Source organism: Streptopelia decaocto, assembly GCF_964273445.1.
Source record: "Streptopelia decaocto genome assembly, chromosome: 24".
NCBI classification, from domain to species: domain Eukaryota; kingdom Metazoa; phylum Chordata; class Aves; order Columbiformes; family Columbidae; genus Streptopelia; species Streptopelia decaocto.
This window is the reverse complement of record NC_138679.1, coordinates 876,410-900,817: the sequence shown is the minus strand read 5'-3', so window position 1 is coordinate 900,817 and position 24,408 is coordinate 876,410. Positions and strand designations below refer to the sequence as shown.

The following is a 24,408-nucleotide window of genomic DNA, read 5'->3' as shown; positions in this document are numbered from 1 at the left end:
TGCATCGGGCACGGGGACTGCACCGGGCATTGCACCGGGCGTTGCATCTGGTACCGGGACTGCACTGGGCATTGTACCGGGCACCGGGACTCCATCGGGTACCAGGACTGCACCGGGCATTGCACCGGGGCTGCACCGAGCACTGCAGACACAGGGCACTGCACCGGGTACCGCACCGGGCACCCCAGCCCAGCCCCGGCCCCCATCACCCCTCGCCATCCCCCCACCCGCCCAAACCCCCCGGGCTGCAGACACCACATCAGGGCTCAGCCAACGGAACAATTTTAATACGACATCGAACACCGCGGAGGCAGAACGGAGCTGGCGCTGCGCGGGGAGCCGCGGTCCCCTTGGCTTAGAAGACATTTTCCATTAAAAAAATAGCTTTTCCTGCCGTATCCCACTGCCGGCGCGCGGCCGAGCTCCTGGCGGGCAGGGGGTGCCCAGCGTTCCCCTCAAATCCCACTGCCCTCCTGAGACCTTCATACAGAAAACGGACAAAGAAGCAAAGGGAACACCGAGTGGCTCCGGCCGCTCATTTTTGGGGGTTCAACGACACCGGTTTAACGGGGGGAGCGGGATCCGGAGCCTGGCACAAACCGCACGCGCACAAAATGATCCAACACGCCACTGAAAAAGCCACCGGCTGCTTTGGGGTTGAAAACGCGCCTGTTGGCGGCGGCACGGTGACGCCCGGTGGCACCAATTGGGGACAGTCCCCCCCATTGCCAGGACGGTGCCCAAAGCACCGGGGCGGTAAAACGTGGCCGTGGGGGCCAAGCCAGTACATGCGTTATCAAATGGAAACGTTTATATCCTAGAAAACAGTAGAAACGGGGGGAAAGGCTGGGCTGAGCTGTAGTTTGTTGGATAAAAAGCAACAAGGGAAAGAGGGGGGTGAAATTTCCGAATTACAGATGAAGCAGCAGCACAGGCTCTTGCTGGGTGGGTGGGTGGTTATTTACTTGTTGTTTTTTTAAAGAAATATTGGCTTTTGACGGGCATCTGTCTGCACCGACCGACGGACAGGGCAGGGTGAGGTGGCAGAAGAGACGCAAAGAGCGAAAACCGACCCCAAAATCCCATTTATATTCAAATCCGCTTGCTGACCCCATGGGGCCGCCTTTGCTTTTCCTGAGCCGCTGGAGACGAGCAGCTCCAAAAGGCTCCGAATAAAAGAACTAAAACCTTTACATCTGCTATACGCTTATAAAATGAACCATATGCATCATCATACAATGACCCATAGGCATGTAAAATCAGGCATATGCATCCCAGCTCCGGCCGCAAGTGCCTGGGGGGCTGTTGCTGTGCCTTGTTTATTTTTAATTATTATTTTAAATATGACAATTACCCCACTTAATGGGCATTTTTAGGAGATTTAGGGTGTTTCCAGCTAAAACTGAAGTTAAAAAGTGGGGAAAAGGAAGTGGGTCTTTGCAAGGTTAGAAAACATCATGTAATCGGGCTGGGAACTGCATGGAAAAGCCTGGGGACCCCCCGGGTCCGGATGGGACCCTGCGACCATCCTGCACTGCCCCTTTAGCTTATAAAAGTAATAAATTAATTAACGAATATTTGCATCGAGTCCTTTCTATACACAAAGGGTGGGGGCCGTGCTGGGGAAACGCCGCCACCGGAAGAGCTCCTGTGTCTCTATAAAAATATCAGCATCTTTCGGGGAGTACAAAAAGCCTTTTTGGGGGGGAAGGTGAAACGCTGGGGCACCGGCGTCCAAAACGGCTCCAGGGATGGTTCATCTCATAGATACGCCACACGGGAAGGTTGTTTCGGGAGGTGGTGGATGTCACGGGGCATCCCCGGGTGCCGGCGTGGGGCTCAGGGGTGCTTGGCCCCGTTCCACACAGCGCCCCGGGGTGCTGGGACCGGAGCGCCCCCCGGCTCCCGGCCCCGTACCGGCACCGGTTGCTGGGGGCCGGTTGTTCTCTCCCCGCAGTCCCGGTGCTGCCGGGAGCCGGGGTCCCGCTGCTCGCACCTGTCCCAGCGCGGCGAGGGGACGCTGCCGTCCGGCTGCGCGGCGCTGCCGATGGGGTAGGAGCCGCGACATTCCCACTCGGGCGCCGGCGGCTCCTGCTCGTCGCTCTCGGAGCCCTGCACCGCGATCTGCGGCACCGCGCCGGGCCTGGCGCCGCCACACCGGAGCGCGGCGCCCTGCGCGGCTTCGCTCTTGTCACCGTCTTCGCTTGCCGGTACCGGCTCCGGTTCATCAAAACTCACTTCTTGAACTGCTTCTTGCTTCTTGAAGGAGTCCCGACGCTCTGAGAGGTTCAAGCGCCGCATGACCACCATCTCCTGGTCCCGGTCGTGCCGGGAGCCGGGGGGGTGATAACCGTGTTCCCCGGGGTACGCCGGCGCTTCGCCCTCCCCAATGGCCTCGCCGTCCATCGCCGGCATCTCCAGCCCCAGTTTGCGGCCGCTCCCGGTTTTCTTCTCCGCCAGGATGGTGACGATCTTCTCGGCCGACTGGACGCGTTTGAGGAGGGGGGAGCGGGGGCAGTCGGTGCTGCGGGGCCGCGAGCTCTGCCGGATGATGGTGGGGGGGGACAGGGTCTTGCCCTGGAAGGAATGATGGGGGGCTTTGGGGTACCCGGGGAGCGGGGACGGGGAGCGCTGGGGAGAAGGCGGGCGCTGGGCGGAGGAAGGGGTGCAGGCCAGGGGCGACGGGGGGATGCTGCTGGTGGATTTGCGCCGTCCCACTTTGTAGCGCTGCCCCCCCAGCTTGGGCGCCAGCCCGTGCAGGGAGCTGGGGCGCACGTGGCCGGCGGGGGACGTCGGGGTGCTGGAGGAGGGAGAGGTGCTCTGCGGGGACACGGCGTCTGGGGGACAAAGAGAAACAGGGCATCGTGAGGGACAGCGTGACACGTGGCATCCCCGCCTTGCCCGGAGCAAATGTCCCCCCCCTCGGCACGGGTACCTGGGGGCAGGTCGGGAGCGGGGCTGCGGCAGGGGGTGGCGGGGCCGGGGGACGCGCTGTGCGTTGGGGACTCCGGGAGGCTCTCGCTGGAGGACAGAGAGTGGTGGAGACCGGAGGAGAAGCTGCGGCTGGTGTGCAGGACCGACGACTGCTTGGAGATCTTCTTGAAAAGGGTTTTTCTCCTGCTTGGGGGGAGGACACAATGGTGGTGGGGAAAGGAAGAGCCCCGGTTTCTCCTTAAAGCCAGGGACCTGAATCTGCCACGCAGAACTGGACCCCATCAAACACCCCGGTACGGAGAGCCAGAGCATCCCCCCAGGACAAACGCCGTTTTGTCCCACCGGGTTGTCCCCACCTGTCCTGGCCATCCCTTTTCCTGCTCTTCTTGCTCCTCCGCGCCATCCGCGTCTTGGAGCTGTTCTTCCGCGCGGGGCCGATTTTGATGGAGGTGTTTTCCAGGGCGGTTGTGCGCAGGGCCACTTTATTCCCACTCTGAGGGGAACGAAAAGAAGTCACCGTAGCCCAAGAACCAGATGAGCCGCTGCGGAGCCGCCGGATGGCCGCGCCGGTGCGGCTGGACGGAGCAGCACCGCTCACCCACCTTCAGCAGCAGCTCCACCACGTCCCGGTGAACCAAACCCAGCACGGACTCGCCGTTCACGTGGGTGATGAGATCGCCCGCCCTCAGCCCCGCTTCCTGCGCCGGGCTCCCCTCTTCCACGCTCTGCACCCAAAACACCGAGATGTTACCGGATGCAAGCCGCAGCTTCCTCCTGGGGTTTTCCCATTGGGAAATGTGACCCACGCCACCCCACGCACAGCCCAGGCCACCTACCCAGACCATATGGTGGACAGTGTAGACGTCGCTGTCCCCCATGTAGACGCGGATGGCGCGCAGGGTGAAGCCGTACTTCTTGCCCGAGCTGTGGATGATGATGGGCGGCCGCAGGCTGGCGATGGCCAGGGGTGAATCCCGGCTCGGGGAGGAGTCGCGGGAAGAGGGGTTGGACGAGAGGGAGTGGGGGGAGATGGGGCTCATCAAGGCGCCGCCGCCGAAATCGTCTGTGAGCAGGAAAAGCCGGTTCAGCTCGGGAAAAACACGCGGCAACCGCCACGCGGCGGGACAGACCGCACGGCACACGGACCTGAGGTGATGATGAGGGACAGCGCTGAGACGGAGGCGGATTTGGGGACGCGGCCGCCCGGCGAGGATCTCTGTCTGTCCGGGGTGTCCTTCTGGCTGCCCAGCCGGCGGCTCCCGCCCGGCTCCAGGCCCCGAGGAGCCGAGTTTTTGGTGCCGGTGCTGTTGCTCCGGAGGCGGATGCGGTTCAGGCTGGCGAGATCCGCTGCGCAGAGGTGATGAAGGAGAATTTGGGGACATGGAGAAGCCACCCCGCACCACCCCAGCTGCCCCCAGAGCATCCCGCCCCAGCACCTACATACCGGATAACACCGACGGCTTCACCACGCTGCCGGTCCCCGTGTCGGGGTCTCCCAGCACAAATTTGGGTCTCTCTGGCTTGGAGGACGCCACGCAAGGGCTTTCGTCCTCCGAGGAGAAGGCGAACTTGGGCATGGTGTCCAGGCTGTAGGTGCTGGGCAGCGCGGCGGGGCTGCGGCTGCGCTCGTGCCGGGCGCTGTACGGCGTGGAGCTGCTGGACGTCCAGGAGCGCAGCCTGCGGGGACAGCGCGGGGCTCAGGGCAATGAACAGGGTGAGAGGGGTGACGCCGAACGGGGTGAGAGGGGTGACGCCGAGCAGGGGTGAGAGGGGTGACGCCAAACGGGGTGAGAGGGGTGACGCCAAACGGGGTGAGAGGGGTGACGCCAAACGGGGTGAGAGGGGTGACGCCAAACGGGGTGAGAGGGGTGACGCCGAACCACGCAGGAGCGCAGGAGCCCAGGAGCTGTCCCACCAACACCTCTGCAAACCCTCGGGGCTGGTGAAAACCCCCAGTGCCAGCACAAACCCTTGAGGCTGGTACAAATCTTTGATGCTGGTACAAACCCTTGATGCTGATACAAAGCCTTGATGTTGGTGCAAACCCTCGATGCTGGCACAAATCCTTGATGCTGGCGCAAGCTCTTGGTGCTGGCACAACTCCTCGATGCCAGCACAAATCTTCAGTAGCAGCACAAACCCTCAGCACTGACACAAACCCTCAATGCCAGCACACACGCATAGTCCTGGCACAAACCCTCAATGCCAGCCTAAACCCTTGGTGCCAACACAAACCCTCCGTGATTCTAAAACTCCTCGGAGCTGGCACAAATCTTTGACGCCAGCACAAACCCTCGATGCTCGTGCAAACAAGGGGTGCCAGCACAAACCCTCAGTGCCGGCACACACCCTTGGTGCATCCCCCGTCTCGGCACGCACCGGGGCTCCGTGCCCGCCAGCCGGCTCCTGTCCTCGTCTCCCGAGTGCCGGTCCCATCGCTCCTCTTTGTCCTCGCTGTGGCTCCGGTCAGAGGATGACGAGAGGCTGAGGTTGGAGTTGGCCGCCAGGAATTCGGAGCTGCTGTACACCTGAGGAGCAGAGGAGACGTCAGCCAAGAGCAGAAGAACCCCCAGGGACATGGATGCTCGGCACAAGCTCGGTGCCGGTGTTTCAGCTGCCAGAGGAAGGATGGGAGCACCTTGCTGAAGCGATGGGAGCACGAGGAGAACTGCCCAATCTCCACAGATGATTCCTCATCATTGGTTTCTTCATCCTCCGAATCCAAGTGGCGATACCTCTCGGAGCGAGCTGAGAGCAAGGGGCAGAGTCACAGAGTCACGGGTGCTTGGGCTTGGAGGGACCTCTGCAGATCCCCCACCCAGCCCCTGCTCACACAGGGTCACCGAGCAGATCACACAGGATCCCAGGGGTCTGAATGTCCCAGAGAAGGAGACTCCACACCCGCTCTGGGCAGCCTGGGCCAGGCTCTGGCACCTCACGGCACAGACGTTTCTCCCCATGTTCTGATAGAGCCTCCTGTGTTCCAGTCTGTGCCCGGTGCCCCTCACCCTGGCGTTGGGCACCACTGAACAGAGTCTGGTCCATCCTCTGACACCCACCCTGACATATTGATCCATTGATCAGACCCCTCCCAGCTCCTCTTCTCCAGCTCAACAGCCCCAGCTCTCTCTGTCTCCTCAGCACAAAGATGCTCCAGACCCCTCAGCACCTTTGTGTCCCTGTGCTGGGCTCTCTCCAGCAATTCCTTGTCCTTCTTGAACTGGGGAGCCCAGAACTGGACCCAGTACTAAGCCTGGTCCCAAACCCCAGGCAAGTTTTTGGGGGAGAAAATAAGGCATTTGGTAAGGCTGAGCAGTGTGGCAACAGGACTGCATCTGTTTTGCAACTTGGGTTGTAAAGGGACCAATTTACATCTCCCGTGGGAGCATCCAGCCTGTGGCTGGGATAACGGAATGGTGCGGGGGGTGGAGGGGAACAGGGGATGGATTTGGCCTCACTGTCGAAGTAGCTGGTGTCCTCCTCCGACTCCAGCTGCGGGATGAACTCGGCTTTCTGCCGCAGCAGCCCGTTCCAGTCCAGGTGCAGGAAGAAGGAATGGTGCTTCACCTCGTGCGCACCCCCTGCCAGGACAGACACCCCGTCAGGGGACGGGGCGGGACCCGGGGCGCCCCCGTTCCCATCCCAAGTGCCACAGTCCCTCCTCCATGCAGAGCAAATCATGGACTCATGGACTAGTTTGGGTTGGAAGGGACCTTCAAAGCTCATCTAGTCCACGCGTACCGGTGCCCAAGCGCTCGAGGGGACACTGTCTCAGCAACCTCATGATCAGGTCCTGGGCGTCTGCAGGAAGAGCCTCATCCCCTTCCGGCCACATAATTTCATCTGCAGGGAGAAAGGAAAATGAGTTTGGGGCGGCTGGAAGAATTTGGACATGATGGGGGCTGTGATGATGCAAGGTTGGTGGATAAGACACTTCTGGGCAAGAGAAGAGTCCCCCAGGAGATTAAAACATCTGCCCAAAGTGGGAAATCAAAGCTTGAGGAGCCTCCTCGCTGTTCAACACTCTCGCTCAAGGAAATGCAACAAAGTGCTGCAAGGAGGGTGAAAATGTAGTTGTGACATGGAGGAACGAAGCTCTCCAGGTGTTGAGGATGAGCCATGACCACTGGGAAGAGCAGTGCTGCCACCACCACTCACCGCTGATGACCTGCCCAAAGAGCTCCTCGGGGGTGTCCCCGAAGAAGGGGACGCAGCCCACCAGGAACTCGTAGAGGATGATGCCCATGGCCCACCAGTCGACGGGCTTCCCGTAGCCCTGGATGAGGATGACTTCGGGGGCGATGTACTCCGGGGTGCCACACACCTGCATGGGGAGCAGCAGCTGGTGCCTCTGCAAGGACCTTTGCAGCAGGTCCTGAGGCCATCCCAGCCCCGCTGACACCAGATCGGCCGAGAGGAGCAGGACCTCGTACCTGCTTGTCCATGAACTCCCGAGTGTCCTTCTCCATGTGCCCTTCGTAGAGGTTTGTGGTCATGTTCATCAAGCCGATCTTTGACAGACCGAAGTCTGTCAGCTTTATGTGGCCCATGGAGGTGATGAGCAAACTGCAAGACAAGACGGACACCCCACGATGATGCTGTTTGCTTCTGAGGAGACCTGTGCAGGACCAGCTGGACCTCAAGGCCTCTGGTCCTGCTGCAACAACATAAAAACAGGTCTTTGGGCACCAAAAACCCATGACCTCATCCTGCCTTATCCTCTTGGCTTGGATCAGTCCCTCTCTCACTCTCACTCCAACCCAGCCCTGTTCTTACTCAGCCCTGACCCACATCCTCACTTGTCAGGTTTGAGGTCGCGGTGGACGATGCCGTAGTTGTGCAGATACTCCAACGCGAGCACGGTCTCGGCGAAGTACATCTTTGCCATGTCCACAGGCAGCGGGCCCATGTTCTTCAGCAACGTGGCACAGTCACCCCCTGTGGGGACATGGGTCCTCCTGAGCATAGGGTGCTCAGAGAGGGCAGGGAGGTCACTGGGAATGGTGACATTGACTCTTCTGCCAAGCAGGATCCCAACCAGACTCTCCTGTCCTCCCTTGGAGCAGCGTTGATCCCCAGGCATGGGGAACAAACTCTCTCCTAGGTGAGCACCACCACCTTCATCAAGGTGAGACGCAGGATCTCCTCATGCTTTCCTCCACTCTTGAAGCAAAGCAGGGCAGGAGATGCCCAGGTGGTGTCTTCAATGCTCAGACATTGATATTGCCCTGAATCCCGTTCTCACCTTCCACGTACTCCATCACCATGCAGAGGTGCCGCTTCGTCTCGAAGGAGCAGAACATGCTGACCACAAAGGGGTTCTCCGCAAAGGTGAGGATGTCCCTCTCCACAAACACCTGCTGGATCTGGTTCCTCAGGATGAGGTTCTGCTTGTTGATCTTCTTCAAGGCGAAGCGCTGCCGCGTCTCCCGGTGCCTCACCAGGTACACGGCCCTAGGAGGGGGCACAACGCTGGACCTCAAAACACGTCCTCCAACGGCAGGACTGACCACGCTGCACCACAAGGCCCAGCCCGGGAGGACTTTGGAGATGCTTAGAGATGGAAACAAGTGTTAGGAACTTCCCAACTCACCCGTAAGCCCCATTGCTGATCAGCTTGATGGTCTCAAAGTCCCCCTCGCAGGGCTTCCTCCGCGGGGCGGTGGCCGAAGGTCGGCTCTGAAGAAGACATGAAAGGTTTCTAATGTACCCCAGTGTGCCAGCGCTCTGAGTGCCATCAGCACTTCACCAAGCTCCATCAGGTGTCACCTCCGAGTGCTCCTCACTACCAGAGAACACCCCTCTCTGACCCCCCTCCAGCCACCAGCCCCAAACCAGGAGACGAAGATGCTCTGCAGGTCAAGAGCCCAGAAGCCAGAGGAGGGACTGTGAGATGTGACACCCGAATAGAGCAGCCACCCTTGGGGACAACTCAAATTAACATCTCGCAGCCTAAGAGAGCAGAGGAGCCACTTTGGTGTGGGGTGACACAGGACAAGGCTGGAGGCAGCAGATGGGACGGGCAGGTAGGACCGTACTCACCTCACAGGTGTCATCGTTCTCCGGTGTAATGGTGTTCCCACTGTCAAAGTGATCCAGTTGCACCATTTCTGCAGAAGACAGGGGTGGTTTTCACCTTCTTCATCCTCAGCCCTCACCAAAATAACCCCCCACCAACTACTTTCCCTCCAAGCTTGGAGATTTAGCCACATACTTTGCCCAAGCTACCGGATGGAGAAATCCAGGCCATGGCATTAAGAGGTTCAACACAAGGTTAAACATTTATTTTATATAATTCTCTTTTTCCCATAGTCATCTCCACGTTCTTCAGGAATTACGGTTCCTCTCCCAAGGCTCTGGTTCCCTATAGATTAAGTGCTCTTGAGCTTAATCTGCTTTGCTGAACTTTGGGAGCAATAACCAGGGATGTGGGGTGGCCTGGGAGACCCGGACATTGTCCTGGTCCTGCTGTGGCCCACCCCATGACACCCGCTCAGCCCTGCTGGTCCCTCTGCCACCTCCCAGTGCTCATTCGCGCACACCAGTGGCCAAACTGGGAGTCCCCATGCCCCCAGACCTCAAAGCCACCAAGCCAAGCGCTTCCCTACCCTCCAGCGGGTCCTTGACGAGCCCCAGTTGGCTGATGATGTAGCGGGGAATATCAGTCTTTATTCCCTGGCCAACTTTCGCGTGTCCTTCCGCAGCTTCCAGGAGGTGGTAAAACTCCTCCGGGTCAAACTCCTGGATGGGGAAAACCAAGCGGAGTTGAGGAGCAAGACACTTTCCCACATAAAGCGTTGATGGGAAAAAAACAAAGCCCCTAGAGCTCCTCCTTCCAGCTGCAGGAACCACAGCACAACGGCGAGTGCTTTAGAAATTCAGTGCAACAACTAAAAAATCCTGAAAAAGGATGAGAAAGCTTGCCAAGAAGTTCACATGTCCCTACTCTGCTAGGAAAAAACAGCTTCTCCTCTCCAAGAAATGGCTTTGATGCCAGGAGAGGTCTCAGCTCCTTGCTACAGCCTGGCCAGGATGGTGAGAAGCAGTGGTTCCCATGGAAACTGTGGACCAGGGAAAGTGGTGAGAAGATGCTTTGTCTTTCATGGTCCATGCAAGACAAGGCCCATCAGGAGCTGCCATGTCTTACCAGGCACTCCAGAAGGCGAGCGGGACGGGAGATGATGATCAGCAGCTTCCTCACCAGCTGGTCAATGAACTTCACCTCCTCGCTCTCCGAACGCTCCTGAGCCTGTTGGAGAGAAGACAGAAGCCAGGTGTCTACCGGTGGCCCCAGATGATGACACCGGGCAGGGAACTGCCTCATACTCACATCTCGGAGCATCTTCTCAAGCTTCTCCTGCAGCTCCATGAAGTAGCGGGAGGTGATGAGAGCTCCCTGGGACTTGGCCAGGCAGTCGCGGGCCAGCTCGATGATCTGGTGGTGGATGAAGCCCAACACCCCGTCTGCCAGCGGCAGAGTGCTGCTCGGAGAGAAGTTTGTGATGGTGTCCTGCAGACGTTCCTCCATTTGGGCGGTGGCCTGCAAGGCAGAATGGATGGTGACGCCCAGGAACACGTACCCCCATACCACGTGTTGGGTTTGGCCGGCCACGATCTCATTCTACCACCTCTTGCTTTGGGTTTGGTCAACTGGGATCTCATGCTACCACCTCCCACAGCTCCAGTATCCATGTGGACATCCTGGCCGTACCTGGAACCCAGCTTGCAGCAGGCTGGAAGGGCTCCACCAGAGTCTCCAGAGACTGGTGTATCTACCCGTGCACTCTGGAGCAGATGCTGTCAGGAGGCTAAGGAGGCACTAACATGCTCGTCCGCCCTGGTCGCAGCAGTTACCTTGGGGAACCGCTCCTTGTAGACATGGTTCATCATCACAACCTCATTATCAAATGTTCCACTCGTCCGTCCAGGGCTGCGGAGTGAGGAAACCAGCTGTGTTACAAGGTCCAAGTCCTTTCCACCTACACAAATAGCTGCTGCTCCTGGAGACTAATTTGTTCCCTGCTCTCAACTCCCGATCCCAAGTGTTAAAGCTCATCTGAGTGGAGCCATTAGCTCATCTGCCATGAGCAGGGACATCTTCACCAGCTCATGGTGCTCAGAGCCCCGTCCAACCTGGCCTGGGATGTCTCAGGGATGGTTCATCCACCACCTCTCTGGGTGACTTTGGCCAGGCTCTCACCACCCTCGGTGTCAAAAATGTATTAAATCCCAGGAACAGCTCCCGAGAGGAGCAGAGGACGTGCTGGGTGTCCCAGCACCCAGCGCATCATCCCAGCAGCACCGTGGATGCTCCTCGTGGTGGGTGCTGTACCTGAGGCTCCGGGACCGCGGGCGCAGGCAGGGCGAGTGCCGGCCCTCCTCGTCCGTGACGCTCTCCGTACTGCGGAAATGCTTAGAAAGGAAATGCAGCTCGTCGGGGGTGGGCTGGTACGGCAGCTGGTGCAGGCGCTCCTGGGAGGATGAGGACGACTGGAAAAGAAGAGGGATGCTGGACATCAGGAGATGGAGATGACCACGAGGGAAAGATTCCTCAGAGCCTCTTAGGAGGCTTGAAACACCAATGGACAGCACCAGGGATGAATGACACCCAGGGACGCAGTAACGCTCAGGGATGCTCTGACATCTGGGGATACCATAACACCCAGGGATGCAGTAATGCTCAGGGATGCTCTGACATCTGGGGATGCCATAACACCCAGGGATGCACTAATGCTCAGGGATGCTCTGACACCCGGGGGTGCAGTAACACCCAGGGATGCTGCAAAGCCATTCACCAAACTCTACGACTTTCTTAAAAGCACATTTGGAAAGCACAACGTGGCTAAAGCGCATGGTCCTCTCGAAATGGAGGGGCTGCCTCGGAACTGACGGGGCCTGAGCAGGTATTTCATGAAAAATCAAAGGTTTTGGGTTCTTCTTGCCCGCTGCCATGAGAAAGCAAACGTTACCGAGACAGTGGAGCTGGGGGTGTTGGTCCCGTAGCCAGAGGAGGGGAGCGAAGCCAGTGACCACCTTCTGCCATCAGCCCTGTGAGTGCAAACGCGCCCGTCACATACAGGGAAAAAACCAACATCTAAATGCAAATAACATCAGAGCGATAAGGATGGGGAGGAGGATCCAGGTTTGGCTGGAATAATAAACCCTGAAATCTCTTTTCAGCATGGACTGAAATTGGGTGAAATGAGAGGGGTTTGCAGGCGAGCGGGGGGGTCGTTCTGCAGAAAAGAAAAGGAACAGTGGAATCTGGTTTTTAGTCGGACTAAACCTCAGCCTCCTGGGGCTTTGTCCTGGGAGAAATGGGGATTCCTAAAGCCCCATCCCAAGACAACAGGCGCCGCGGAGCTGAGCCCGGTTATAAACAGGAAGGCGACCGCTCGTACGTAGGCGAATGTTTCCTCCCAGAGGCGTTTGTAAGGGACGGGGCAATGTCCAGGTCAGGACGGGGACCTTCACCCCCCGCTTCCCGCGGGACCGAGGGCGGCGGGAGCTGGCCGGGTGCCGATTCGGCACCGCATCGCCACGCGCCCTCGCCGCCGGCCGGCTTGCAGCCCCCTGCTTTGCCTTTCTGCTCTGTTACAAGCGCGAAAAGCATCCGTGAGCCTCCAGCTTTTTTCCATGGGATGATCGATGGGTTAAAATCAGCTGTCCGCCCTCCCCATGTGTGCAATTAATTAGTTAGCTAAACAGGATTTTGGCAGCTGTGCAGGATGGGGAGGGGATGCAGCAAGATCTGCTCCACAGGGACCTGGCCAAGCAGCATCTGAGCTGGGAACAGGGACAGAGTGATGGGAACGGGGACATTTCTGTCCCTGGAGCTGCAGGGGACCCAGTCTGAGTGCAAAATCTACCACCTGGGGATGCACTTAAGGAAGGGCCGTGCCGACGCGGGGCAGACGTCTCCCCAAGGGCAGCCCCGGCGCTCCCTGGCGCTCACCTGTCAGTCCGAGGAGCATGGCTGGGAGAGGAACAAAAGCAGAAAAAGAGAATGAGAACATAAGCCAGCTGTTGGACTCGAATGATTAGGGCACAGTAACGGCGCGGGACGGGGCTGGGGGCTCACCTGCGGGCAAAGGGGAAGTTGACGGAGGTGCTGGCGGAGAAGTTGCGCGGGCTGTCCAAGGGGCTGCTCCCGGCTGCGGGGAGGGAAGGGGGGAGTCACAGAATCACTGTGGTTGGAAAAACCCCTCAAGACCATGGAGTCCAACCGTTATCCCACTGCCCCGTGTCCTGAGAACCTCATGTCCGTCTGTCCAGCCCTCCAGGGCTGGTGACTCCAGCACTGCCCTGGGCAGCCTGTTCAATGCCCCACAGCCCTTTGGGGAAGAAATTGTTCCTAAATCCAACCTCAACCTCCCCTGGCGCAACTTGAGGCCGTTTCCTCTGCTCCTGGCGCTTGTTCCTGGGGAGCAGAGCCCGACCCCCCCTGGCTCCAAGCTCCTTTCAGGGAGTCACCCCAATAATCACCCCAGCTGCTCCCTGAGGGAAAAAGGGGATAAATCATTTCTCAAGCTGTTGCCTCCTGGAAAAGGCACCCAAGGCCAGGAGAGAGCTCACTGCTGCTAACGAGATGCTGAAGAAGACAGCCCCCCCCAAAAAAAATATTGGGGTAATTTTGAGAGATGCTCAACCCACCCCCTGGGACGTCCCTTTACCTGTCGGCACGGAGAGGGGGGACAGAGGCCGGGAGAGGGTCGGAGAAGGGGTCCCCACCACTAAGCTCTTCCTATTGCTGCTTCGGCAACTGGGGGAGAAAAAGAGGCAATTAATTTGCAGAAGGAAAGGGCAGGTTTGGGCACGAACGGGCCCATGGGGGATGTGCCAGGGGATGTGGCTGCTGTCACCCCATCCATGAGGGCTCTGCTGCTGCAGGGAGCTCTGTCCCTGGTGCAGCGCTGCCGGAGATGGGACAACGGGGTTATTTTTAATGACAAACCGTCTCGTCGAGGTCCCACTTCTGGTTTTGGCTCGCTGGGGGAACAGAGCAGCAGCCCTCGGGCACATCGCCCAGGGCAGGAATAGAAAAAGGGATGTAAAAGGGGGAAGCGATGGAAATGCCCAGGCGGCTTCAGGCCACAACGCGACCTGCTCCATCGCCTGGAAAACGCCCCCAGTTCTGATACATCTCCTTACATTGGGCAGTCCCCATGTCACAGTGGGGACCCCTGTGTCACTAAACACCATCTGCAGCCTATTTTAACCCTCTTCAAAACATGATCAGCTCATTTAAGTTCTTTCCTTCTGCCAAGGGGAAACTGCAGATATTTCCAGCACAGAGTAGCAGCTCGAGCGCCAGGACGACCTTCCCCTTCCTCTATCTGCGCTTCCTCGGGCTGCAAATTCTGCACAGATGACGCTAAATTTCCTCGCTGGGCCGGTAACAGGAACCCGCATGGGTACCTCTAAATAAAGGACATCGTTTAACATCAGATATACCCACAAAATCAAAAGGATTAACCCAAGGCATAGGGATTCTCCCCATATCCAAAACCGGGAGCCCCAACTCTTCTGCTCGAGAATCTTCTTGCTCAAACACCAGCTTGAGCACCCATTGCAGCACCCATTGCAGCACCCGCGCTGCAGCCTCAGCCCAGCACCCACCGCCGGAGCGAGAGCAAAACCGCAGCTCCGCGCCGCCGGATGGGAAACCGAGGCACAGCAAGCGCACCCGCCAGAGCAGAGGCTCAGCACCCAGAAAGCACCAGCTTCGCCGTTGCATTGTGCACACGCGTCCCCGTCCCGCAGCGCGGGGGACACCCCAGGGACCAGGGGCTCAGTCCCTGCACGGGAGGTTTCGTTTTGGAAGTGAAAATGTATCTTTAACGAAGCGAGTTCCAGCCGCGGTGACACAGAGAGAGGCCGATGTTTCCTGTTTCCGTGCGCTCCACCCTCGGCTCCGCAACCATCTTGCGCCACTTCACCCCCCCGCTTCGCCCCGTGCATCATCTCCAGCTGGTTCCCATCCTTCGCGCACGGAAACCTCGGCTGGGAACAAGCCCCGGGGTAGAGAGGAGCTGCTGAGCCCGAAGGCAGGAGCTGGGGCTGCTGCCCTCTGCCTCCATCACCGAATTGCACATTTGGTACCAAAAATGGAGTGGAAAAATCGCTGTCAGCATCTCCCGCGCTGCTCACGCTGAGGCCGCCTCGGCGCTGCCGTTGCCATCCAGCATTTATTTCAAAGGATGTGGAAAGCGTGTGACAGAATCACACAGAGTGGTTGGGGTTGGAGGGACCTCTGCAGATCCCCCATCCAGCCCCTGCTCACGCAGGGTCACCGAGCAGATCACACGGGATCCCAGGGGTCTGAGTGTCCCGGAGAAGGAGACTCCACACCCGCTCTGGGCAGCCTGGGCCAGGCTCCGGCACCTCACGGCACAGACGTTTCTCCCCATATTCTGATGGAGCCTCCTGTGTTCCAGTCTGTGCCCGTTGCCCCTCACCCTGGCGTTGGGCACCACTGAACAGAGTCTGGTCCATCCTCTGACACCCACCCTGACATATTGATCCATTGATCAGATCTCTCTCAGCTTTTCTCCAGCTCAACAGCCCCAGCTCTCTCTGTCTCCTCATCACAAAGATGCTCCAGACCCCTCAGCACCTTTGTGTCCCTGTGCTGGGCTCTCTCCTTGTCCTTCTTAAACTGGGGAGCCCAGAACTGGTCCCAGTTCTGCAGATGGGGCCTCCCCAGAGCAGAGCAGAGGGGAAGAACAACCTCCCTGGAGCTCCTGCCCACACTCTTCCTCACGCACCCCACGTACCGTTGGCCTTTGTGGCCACAAGGACGCGTTGGTGGCTCGTGGTCACCCTGGTGTCCCCCAGAGCTCCCAGGTCCTTCTCCGCAGAGCTGCTTTCCAGCAGGTCAACCCCAACCTGTGCTGGTGCCGGGGGTTGTTCCTCCCCAGCCTGTGCTGGTGTGTGGATCGGGACGAGTGGTTTTGGGTGGCAAAGAGCACCGTGCGATACCGAGGGTCACGCCAACATCACTGGGAAATCCACAGAGGGGCTGCAGCATCCCGCATCTCTCCTGCAGCATCCCACCCTGCAGGCTTCCCAGGACGACCGAGCACCATGTGCCAGGTGCCAGCCTGGCGACGGGGGGAAAAATCAGGCAAAAAGCCGTCATTTTAGAGCAAAACGGGTGCAGGGTGGTGGGAGCAGCGTGGCAGCGAGGGCAGGGTCGGGGCGATAAGGGAGCGGGCGCCGTCTCGAAGGGCAGGCGGGTGGCTCCGCTCCCAGCTACGTGATTCAGAGCACGAGTTTCTGCTCCCGGCTCCCTTCTTCACGTGGCTGCAGAGAACACTTTTCCTCTCTATCCCCCCAAAACGGGCGCACGGCGCTTAAATGCCTAGAGATTTAGGGAAGGGCCACGGATCACCACATCCTGGAAAAATCATCCTCCAGTGGGATAAGCTTGTGTTTAATGTTGAAGTGCGCCGAACCAAGCAGCCGCATCACTAAGTTTCTCCATGAGATTTCTTCTCTGTGACTTGGGACGGCGCTGAACTGGCGACGGAGGCTGGGATGGGGGAGGCTGGGGACCAGGGTCTGGATGGAGAAATGCACCACGCTGCCTGGTACAGGCCACAGACAACCCCAGCACATCGTCACAACAACCCCAGCACATCGTCACAACAACCCCAGCACATCGTCACAACAACCCCACCAGGCACCCGGCATCACTCTGCAGAGTCGCCCCGGACCCTCAACCCACCCCAGCCAGAAACTTCGCACTGCGGATGCTCTTATTAACCCACCCCAGCCAACAACCTGGCACTGCAGATGCTCTTATTAACCCACCCCGGAGCACTGAGCAAAATCCCAAATCCTCACAGGGAATCACGGGGTCCCAAGTTGCATCAAGACTTATTTATCTCTTTGCGCTGCAAGAAAACAACCTAAAGAAGCTGCCCTGCTCCTCGGGACACATCCCCGTGTGTCCCCATGCCACAGTTTCCCATCAGCAGGTAGGAAATGGTACCTGTTACACCTGCTGGCACGTTTTCCTGCGGTGTGCAAGGTGTGAACAGCCACGGGCAGCATCCGCGGGGGAGCAGAGCCCCATCGAGCACCGAGCTGCGACCGTCCTGCCCTGCACCAGCCAGCCCAGCAGCCCCCGTGGGAAATTAGGATCCCTCAGACCTCTTAATCCCACTTAAATAACATCATCTGCTTTCTGCCCGCTGTAAAATAGGCCAGACCGGTTCTCACCGTGGATTCTAGGAATACCAATGAAAGAAGAGCAAATCCTTCTGCCCTTCATGAGAATTACAGCCTCATCACGCTCAGCTGGACACAGATGACTGCCTGGATCATCTCTCCAATTACACATCTCTCCCAGAGCCCCTTTGGTTCAGCCACCCCAGGTTGGAAAACCCCATCCAACGCCTTTTCTCGTTATTAAGCATCCCCCGGCCCATCCCCAGGTGCTGTTTGCAGTAATTCCCGCAGCCTGGGGGAAGCAGGTGCCTTACGGGGCCGCGATCGGTGCTGGGTGGATTCATTTGCTAAGCAACCGTGTTGCTTTGTGCCAGCCCACGGTAATGTGAAGAGACATTGACAATGGGAATGTCTCCACTCTGCCTCCGCGCTGTCTTCAAACACCTTTTTTTCATATCAAGCCAGGGAAGGCTTTGAAGCCTCAGTTGGCTACAGCACGCACCCCAAATCTGCTGGACAGAGGTGCCAGCCCCCACTGCCTGCACCTGGGGGGTCAGCAGGTTCATTATGCACCTAATGCATCCCCCAATGCCATGGGACCCTAAAATATGCACCCCCATGACCCTGGGCTCCCAAACAATGCACCCACCCCAGTGCACAGCACACCCCACCCCAGCAGCCTGGGGGCTCTGGGGATGCACCCTCCCCCCGTCCAGTGACCAAAACCCTCCGAAAAGGTGCAGCCGTGGTGCACAGCCACACACCTCACTGTGCACCCCCCAGTGCACAGACCCCCCCAAACTGTGCACCCCAGGGTGCACCCCTGTGCAAAGTCCACCCAAACCACGCACCTCCGGATGACCCCCGTACAATACCCCCCCAAACTCATGCACTCCCGTGTGCCCTCTTGGTGCAAACACTCTCCCCCTGCACCCACACACCCCGGTGCGCTCCCTGGTGCAAAGCCCCCCCCAACCCACGTACCCCGGTGCACAGCCCCCCCCAAACCATACACTACAGTGCGCCCCCCCAATGCATGTTCCTCCCCTGCAACCCACGCACGCTGGGGTGTACCTCCGGTGCACAGCCCCCCCAAAACACGCACCCCGGTGCACAGCCGCCACGCCCGTGTACACGGCCCCCCCAACCCCCACCCTCCGTGCTGCGCCCCCGGTACCTCTTGGAGCGCTGGAGCAGAGCGCCGGCCGCCCGCTGGCCCCGGTAACCGGGCGGGGCGGCTCCCCAGCAGCTCGGGTCCGACATCCCGGGAGCGCTCGGCCCCGCCGGGGCCCGGTCGCACCCACCGGGACGGCCGGAGGAGCCGGCGGGGACGCGCGGGGCCGGCAGCGGCGCCGGGGGCTGGGAGCGGGACCGGGGCCGGGCTCCCGCCGCCGCCGCCTCCCGCCGCCGCCCGCCCCTTCCCGCCCGGGTTACCATGGAGACGGGCAGCGCCCCGAAACGGGGTCGGGGTTTCCATGGCAGCACCCCAAAAGGGCGGGGGGAGAATAAGGGGAGCGGGAGAGATGGGGTTGGGGTTATCGGAGAGATGGGGCTGCACCCCAAAATTGGGGTCAGGGTTATCAGAGAGATGGGGCAGCACCCCAAAGTTGGGGTCAGGGTTACCATAGAGATAGGGCAGCACCCCCAAAATGGAGGCTTGAGGTTACCATAGAGACACGGCGGCACCCCAAAATGGGGTCAGGGTTACCATGGAGATGCAGCATCTGCTGCTGATGCATTCGAGGGGCACAAATCGCCCCCTCCCCAAATCAGCGGGGGTGGCCCTAAAACCTGGGAGTCCCTTGGGAGGAGCACTCCCCCAGCAGCACCCTGGTGCCCCCGGGACACCGTGCTCACAGGGCACCCCTCCGGTAGCATCCCGGTAGACACCCCGCAACCCCCCTTCCACGCCGGCTGTCACATTTAATCAGGGAGATCCTGAGCAAAGACCCAGTGACATCCATCCTCCACCACCCCGGTGACAAAACGTGGCATGGCAGCGAAGCCACCCGAGCCGCACGGCACAGCATCGCTGTGCTCACCGGGCACCACCGGCCAGCGCCACAGCCAGAAGTCACTACACTGGGGGTTCGGCCTGGCCAAAGGGCAGCACCGAGAGCGGCAGCACCGAGAGCGGCAGCACCGAGAGCGGCAGCACCTCCTGCCCGGCGGCTGCGAGACTCCAGCATGTGGAGGCACCCATGGGTGCTGCCAGGCTGCCCGTCCGCATCCTCATCCCAAGCACCCCAAAAACGCCCTCCCCGAGGCATTGGCTGAGCAGTTGCATGGCCGTGCGTGTTTTCCCATGTGCAGCAGTCACTGTGGGCAAGGGGCAGCCAGCCAGGGCTGGTGGGGGGGCGCAGCAGGCAGGGCCCCTGTGCAGGCAGAGTGCAGGCAGCACCCTGGCTCCTGCCTGCAACAAATGGCTCTGCCGGTTGCTGAGCAGCGGCAGAGCTCCCCACCGGGTCCCTCCCCACACAGCACCAGCCAGGTGATGGATGGAGGCACCCGGTGTCACCTATGGGTGCCAGGCAGGCCATGGCTTTGCCCCGTGGGGTGTGACAGCCCGGTGCCAGCACACCCGCTGCACCTTGTCCCCGGGGCAGAGCTCAGCCGGCACATGCTGCAGGGTCTGGGCACCTGCTCCTGTGATGGGAACACCCAGTGGGGCACCACAAAGTGGCATTTTGGGTGGGGAGCCCCCACTTCCCACACAGCAAAACGGAAAAGGCGGCGAGGGAGGATTCCTGGGTGGGATGGAGGCGCCATACCCGCTCCCACCCTGCTCCCGAGTGGTCAGGCCACTTTTGGGGTGCACAGGGCTGGGGACAGACTCTGGCCACATTACCTCATGTTTTCCCCAGAAGACAGTGCTGCTTTTGGGGCCCCTCAAGGCATCCCCGGTGGGGGGACCCACCTCGCTGCCCCCATCTCCACCTCTTCCCCTTCCCTGCACGGTCCCTTCTGCCCCAGCGCTGGCAGCCACGGAGCCTGGGGATGGTCTGGGGGTGTCTTACCTCCAGGGGTGCAGGGTTAGTAAGGGGCTGCAGGGGCTGCAGGGGCTCAGCAGCGTCGGGCTCTGGCTGCACGGAGACAAGCTGCAAGGCAAGACGTGCCGGCATGGCGTCAGCCGTGCTGCTGGGCACCCCCGTGGCACAGCCCCCAGCCAGGCTGGGGAGCCGGAGGGGGCCCAAGAGCAGAGGCAGAAAGGGCTGGAGAGGGGACAAGGGCTGAGGGGCAGGCAGGGCAGGGAGCGGGGAGTGGGGCAGAGCTGAAGGCAGAGCACAGGGGACAGCAGGGACACCGGGGGGTCTAAGGCTGCGAAGGGGAAGACAGCGGGTGGTCTGGTGCTGCCAGAGGGGCATCACAGGGTCTCCGGTGCTGTGGGTGCAGGAGGAAGGGCTGGAACCTGGAGCTTGGGGTTGGGAATGCGCTGGGATGGAGATGGACCAGGGTGGGGGTGCTCTGGGATGCGGTTGGACAGGGATGAAGATGCTCTGGGATAGGGATGGACCGGGATGGGGACGCAGCAGGACGAGGATACCCCGGGGCCCCGCCGCCCGCCCCCGGGGGCCGGTACCGGCGCTCCCTGCCCCAGTCCTGACTCACTCCAAGGTCAGCGAGGGGATCTTCAGCCTGTCCCGCCGCGACTTCATGCCGCCGCCGCCCGGCTCCGCTCCCCGCGCCGCCGCCGCCCCGGCTGCCCCCGCGCTGGGCGGCTCCCGCGGGCGGGCGGCAGCGGCGGCCCCGCCGGGGCTCCGTGCTCGGCCCGCCGGGCCCGGGCCCGCCCCCGCGGCTCGGCTCGGCTCGGCAGGGCTCGGCTCGGCAGGGCTCGGCTCGGCTCGGCAGCCCCCAGACCCCCGACCCGGTCCAGCGGCAGCCCTGATCCCAATCGGCCCCGGGATGTGCCGGTGCTGAGACACCACAGCTCCAGCAGCACAGCTCCAGTACGGCCCCAGTACGGCTCCAGCGCACTCCAACACAGCCTCAGTATGGCACCAACATCCCACTGGTGCCTTCCCAGAACAGCCCAGTGACCAACCCAGTGCCAAGAGCCCCCTGTGTTACCTCCGCAACACCCCAAAACACCCTGGAACTGCCCCAGTACAGCCCCACACACAAATTGAGTAACAGCTCAATACACAACTCCAGCACAGCTTCACAACAGCCTCCTACCACACCCCAATACACCCCAGTACTGCTTAGAACATCCCAGAACACCCTGATACATGTGCAGCAGATCACAGCACAGCCCAGTACACCCCAGTACCACTTAGAACACCCCAGTACAGCCCAACACACCCCAATACACCTGCAGCAGAGCGCAGCACACCCCAGTACACCCCACTACATGCACAATCAGGTCCCTCCCCTATCAGAAAATATGGCGATGCCACCCTGGATTTGGCCACCACAAGCCCCAGTGGCATCCAACACCCGTTCCCTCTGTGCCCCGCGGTGCCAGTGCCACATCCCCGAGCGCGTCCCTCCTGGTGACACCCCGGCCCACACCCCGGGTGGCCCAGCTCGGGGACTTACGCTCTTCCACGGCGTGGCAGGCTCAGCTCCTTCTGCAAGGAGGAAAGCGAGAAGCAGAGTCAGAGCGCGGCCACAGGTGTCGGGGGGTACCCCACGTGGGACCCCCACCTCCCACCAGCGCCTGGCAGCACCCCCACCGCCCTTGGCACCCGGGTGTCACTGCAGCATCGCTCCCCCTCACCGTGCCCAGGGTGCCCCAGCTCTGCTGTGCGGGATGGGGGTGACAAATCACCCACCCATGCTCAGCGCAAGGGGACATCTCCTTGCAAAGTCCCAAGGCTGGTGGCCCCAGGCCTGAGGACTCATGGGTGGTGGAGCGGGAGCAGCACCGAGCTGCAGGGCTGGAGCCTGGCCCTGGGGTGGTGGCTGTGCCCTGTCCCCCACGCTGTCCCCCTGTCCCCGGCTGTGGGGAGCAGCTCACAGCCCCCGCGCTGTTTATTTTTCCAGCCGCTGAGAATATTTCTTGCCAGAGCTGTTTGCTCGCAGGTGCTGCAACAGGACAAAGGGCGGTTGTGTGGGCAGGAGCCCTGGCCCACGCCGTCCTCCCACTGCGGTGGGCACCAGCTGGTTCCGGCACAGCCCCCGTGCCCACCCATGTGCCACCGGGCATGTCACGGGGCATGGCACCGATCCACGGGCACGCTGCGAGGGGCACAGTGTGGAGGGAGCAGTGTGAGCCCTGGCACTCCATGGGGTGGTGGCACATATGGCGGGTGCTAACGCCCCATCATCGCTCTGACCCTGCGCCCACCAGCCCCATACCCCGAAACAGCTTAACCGCATTCCTGACACAGACAGGGAGCTCCCCGCGGGCAGGGGCTGCTGCCACCCACGAGGGGACACATGGCAGCACCCAGGTACCCCGCACCCCTCGGGGCACCCCCGCCCCATCCCGCAGCCCACGCTGCACAGCCCCTGCGGAAATCCCGGGGTTGGGACACGCTGCAACGCAGTGATGCAGCAGCATCGCCATGGCAACGGGTGACATCACGCCTGGGCGCACAGGGACTCGAGTGTGTATTTGCCCCCGGGGGTGGCGCGGGTGCAGGGGGTGGGTGCCCGGGGTGAATGTGGGTGTCCAAGCACCACCCAGCATCACTGGGTGACCTGAGCCTTGTCCCCCATACTCACTCCTGTCCCACAGCGCAGCCTCCCCACCCACCTGTGGGTGCAATGAGGGTGCAGAGTGGTCCTGTGGCACCCAACAGCCATCATTGCTGGGGGCTCCCTGGCCACGCTGCATCCCCTGGGACAGCCAGAGTGTCCCCTGAGAGCCCTGGGGACCTGCGGGGGGCAGTGCCACAGGGCCAGCACACACAGGGTGCCCCATCCAGCACAGCGCATCTCCCACCATCCGGGATTAACCATCAGCTGATCCCTGCGGGGACAGCGTCAGGGATGCCATCAGGGACAGTATCAGCCCAGCATTTCGGGATTATCATCCCCTTCCCACCCCTCCTGCCACGGGGATGCCGGCACGCAGCCAGGGCCCCAGGGCTCTCCTGTCCCCAGGGGGTGACACCCAGGGCCAAGAGCCCCGAACTCCACGGCTGTGGCTGCGAGCGGCTGCGTTGGCGGGGAGGCAGCTCCAGCGAGAGCTCTTTCCCGCGGGGGAGCGTGCGGCGGAGCGCAGCCACCCCGCGAGCTGCCAGCTCGCATGAAGGCAGCGCCGTGCCATCCTCCAACCGCCCCGACAGCTCGGGCTGGGCCCCCCCGGTTACTGCAGCCCCGCTCTGCAGATGGAGACAGAGGTGGGAGGTCACCTGGAAAATCAGGCTCAGCGCTCAGCCCTGCAAACTGGGGGGCTGTGGTTATCACCCCTCTGAGCATGGCAGTGGGTGCTGGGGAGCGGGTGTGGGATTGGTGCCCCTTGGCCTGCCCGGAGCAGGAACACAGGGTGATGGAGGGGGCGGCTGCTCGGAGGAGGAAACGGGCGCTGGCACAGCGGTTCGGCACACAGACGGGCCAGAGGGACCACGGTGCTCCCAAGGAGCCCTCAGCGCCCGCACGGGCGGGTGTCCCCCCCCAGCACCCCCACCTCTTGCGTGCAGCACCCTGAGACCCCAACTCCCGCCTCCCACTCACAGCACCCACTTCTTCACACACACACAGAGCACCCAACTCCTACGCACAGCACCCACTTCTCGCACCCACAGCACCCATCTCCCGCACCCACCCCTTGCACACCCGCACCCAGAGCACCCACCTCCCCGCAGCCTCACGGGGGCTGCGCTCCCCCCGCTTCCCTCCCGCCCCCGCCGCCGCCGGTGCCCGTTCCCGGTGCTCACCTGGAGGCCCCTCCGCCGCAGGATGCTGGACTCGTCCATCCCGCCGCCGCCTCCCGCTGCGCCCGCTCCGCCCGGTGCGCCCGGTCCGCCCCTCCCGGTCCGCCCGGTGAGCCCGGGGCGCCGCCCAGCGGCCCCGCCGCGTCACCGGACGCGCATCAGCATCGAGCCCGGGGCTGGCACGGTACGGGGCCGGCACCGCATGGCACGGGGCTGGCACTGCGTGTCGCGGGGCTGGCACATTATGCCCGGTTTTGAGCTGCCCAGAGTGACAGGGTCTGGCACGGCATTGGCACAGTGCGCCTGGCACAGCACATCCCGGCTGTACAACCTGGCTACAGCCCCCCCAGCTTGTTGTGGTCCAGCCAAGATCTGTCCTGCAGCCAGCACAGCCCAGCATGGCACAGCCCAGCATGGCACAGCCCAGCACAGCCTGGCCTGGTTTAGCGTGGCACGGCACAGCTGTGTACAGCAC

The 24,408-nt window shown here is 61.2% G+C and overlaps 1 protein-coding gene across 3 annotated transcripts; it reads right to left on the bottom strand.

Moving 5' to 3' along the window:
• Positions 1-269: 269 nt before the first annotated feature.
• Positions 270-23,979, bottom strand: MAST3 (microtubule associated serine/threonine kinase 3). Of its 3 annotated transcripts, XM_082071835.1 has the most exons (28): positions 23,937-23,979; positions 21,649-21,680; positions 13,608-13,696; positions 13,016-13,088; positions 12,890-12,910; positions 11,904-11,982; positions 11,267-11,424; positions 10,789-10,864; positions 10,265-10,474; positions 10,082-10,183; positions 9,543-9,675; positions 8,977-9,044; positions 8,528-8,613; positions 8,180-8,388; positions 7,734-7,872; positions 7,368-7,500; positions 7,093-7,258; positions 6,676-6,777; positions 6,393-6,515; positions 5,573-5,682; positions 5,314-5,462; positions 4,379-4,611; positions 4,081-4,281; positions 3,771-3,997; positions 3,537-3,659; positions 3,291-3,427; positions 2,936-3,117; positions 270-2,837 (listed from the first exon to the last, which is right to left on the bottom strand). In XM_082071835.1, the coding sequence occupies exons 1-28, from the start codon at positions 23,973-23,975 to the stop codon at positions 1,840-1,842; spliced, it is 4,398 nt and encodes a 1,465-aa protein (XP_081927961.1). In that variant the 5' UTR covers positions 23,976-23,979; the 3' UTR covers positions 270-1,839. The 3 variants fall into 3 exon arrangements, with proteins under 3 accessions (XP_081927961.1, XP_081927960.1, XP_081927962.1); XM_082071834.1 differs by lacking the exons at positions 21,649-21,680; positions 23,937-23,979 and adding an exon at positions 18,287-18,506; XM_082071836.1 differs by lacking the exons at positions 21,649-21,680; positions 23,937-23,979 and adding an exon at positions 18,287-18,506 and having other exon boundaries at positions 2,099-2,577.
• Between the last annotated feature and the right edge of the window lie 429 nt (positions 23,980-24,408).

What these genes read in the sequence shown, in the direction of transcription:
- MAST3 (XM_082071834.1), bottom strand. Translation starts at nt 18,372, where the DNA reads ATGTCGGACCCGAGCTGCTGGGGAGCCGCCCCGCCCGGTTACCGGGGC. An exon ending in CTTTGGGCAGGTCATCAGCG is followed by an intron (nt 6,778 to 7,092) that starts GTGAGTGGTGGT and finishes TTCTCCCTGCAG; the next exon opens with ATGAAATTATGTGGCCGGAA. An exon ending in AAAAGGGATGGCCAGGACAG is followed by an intron (nt 3,118 to 3,290) that starts GTGGGGACAACC and finishes CCCCCCAAGCAG; the next exon opens with GAGAAAAACCCTTTTCAAGA.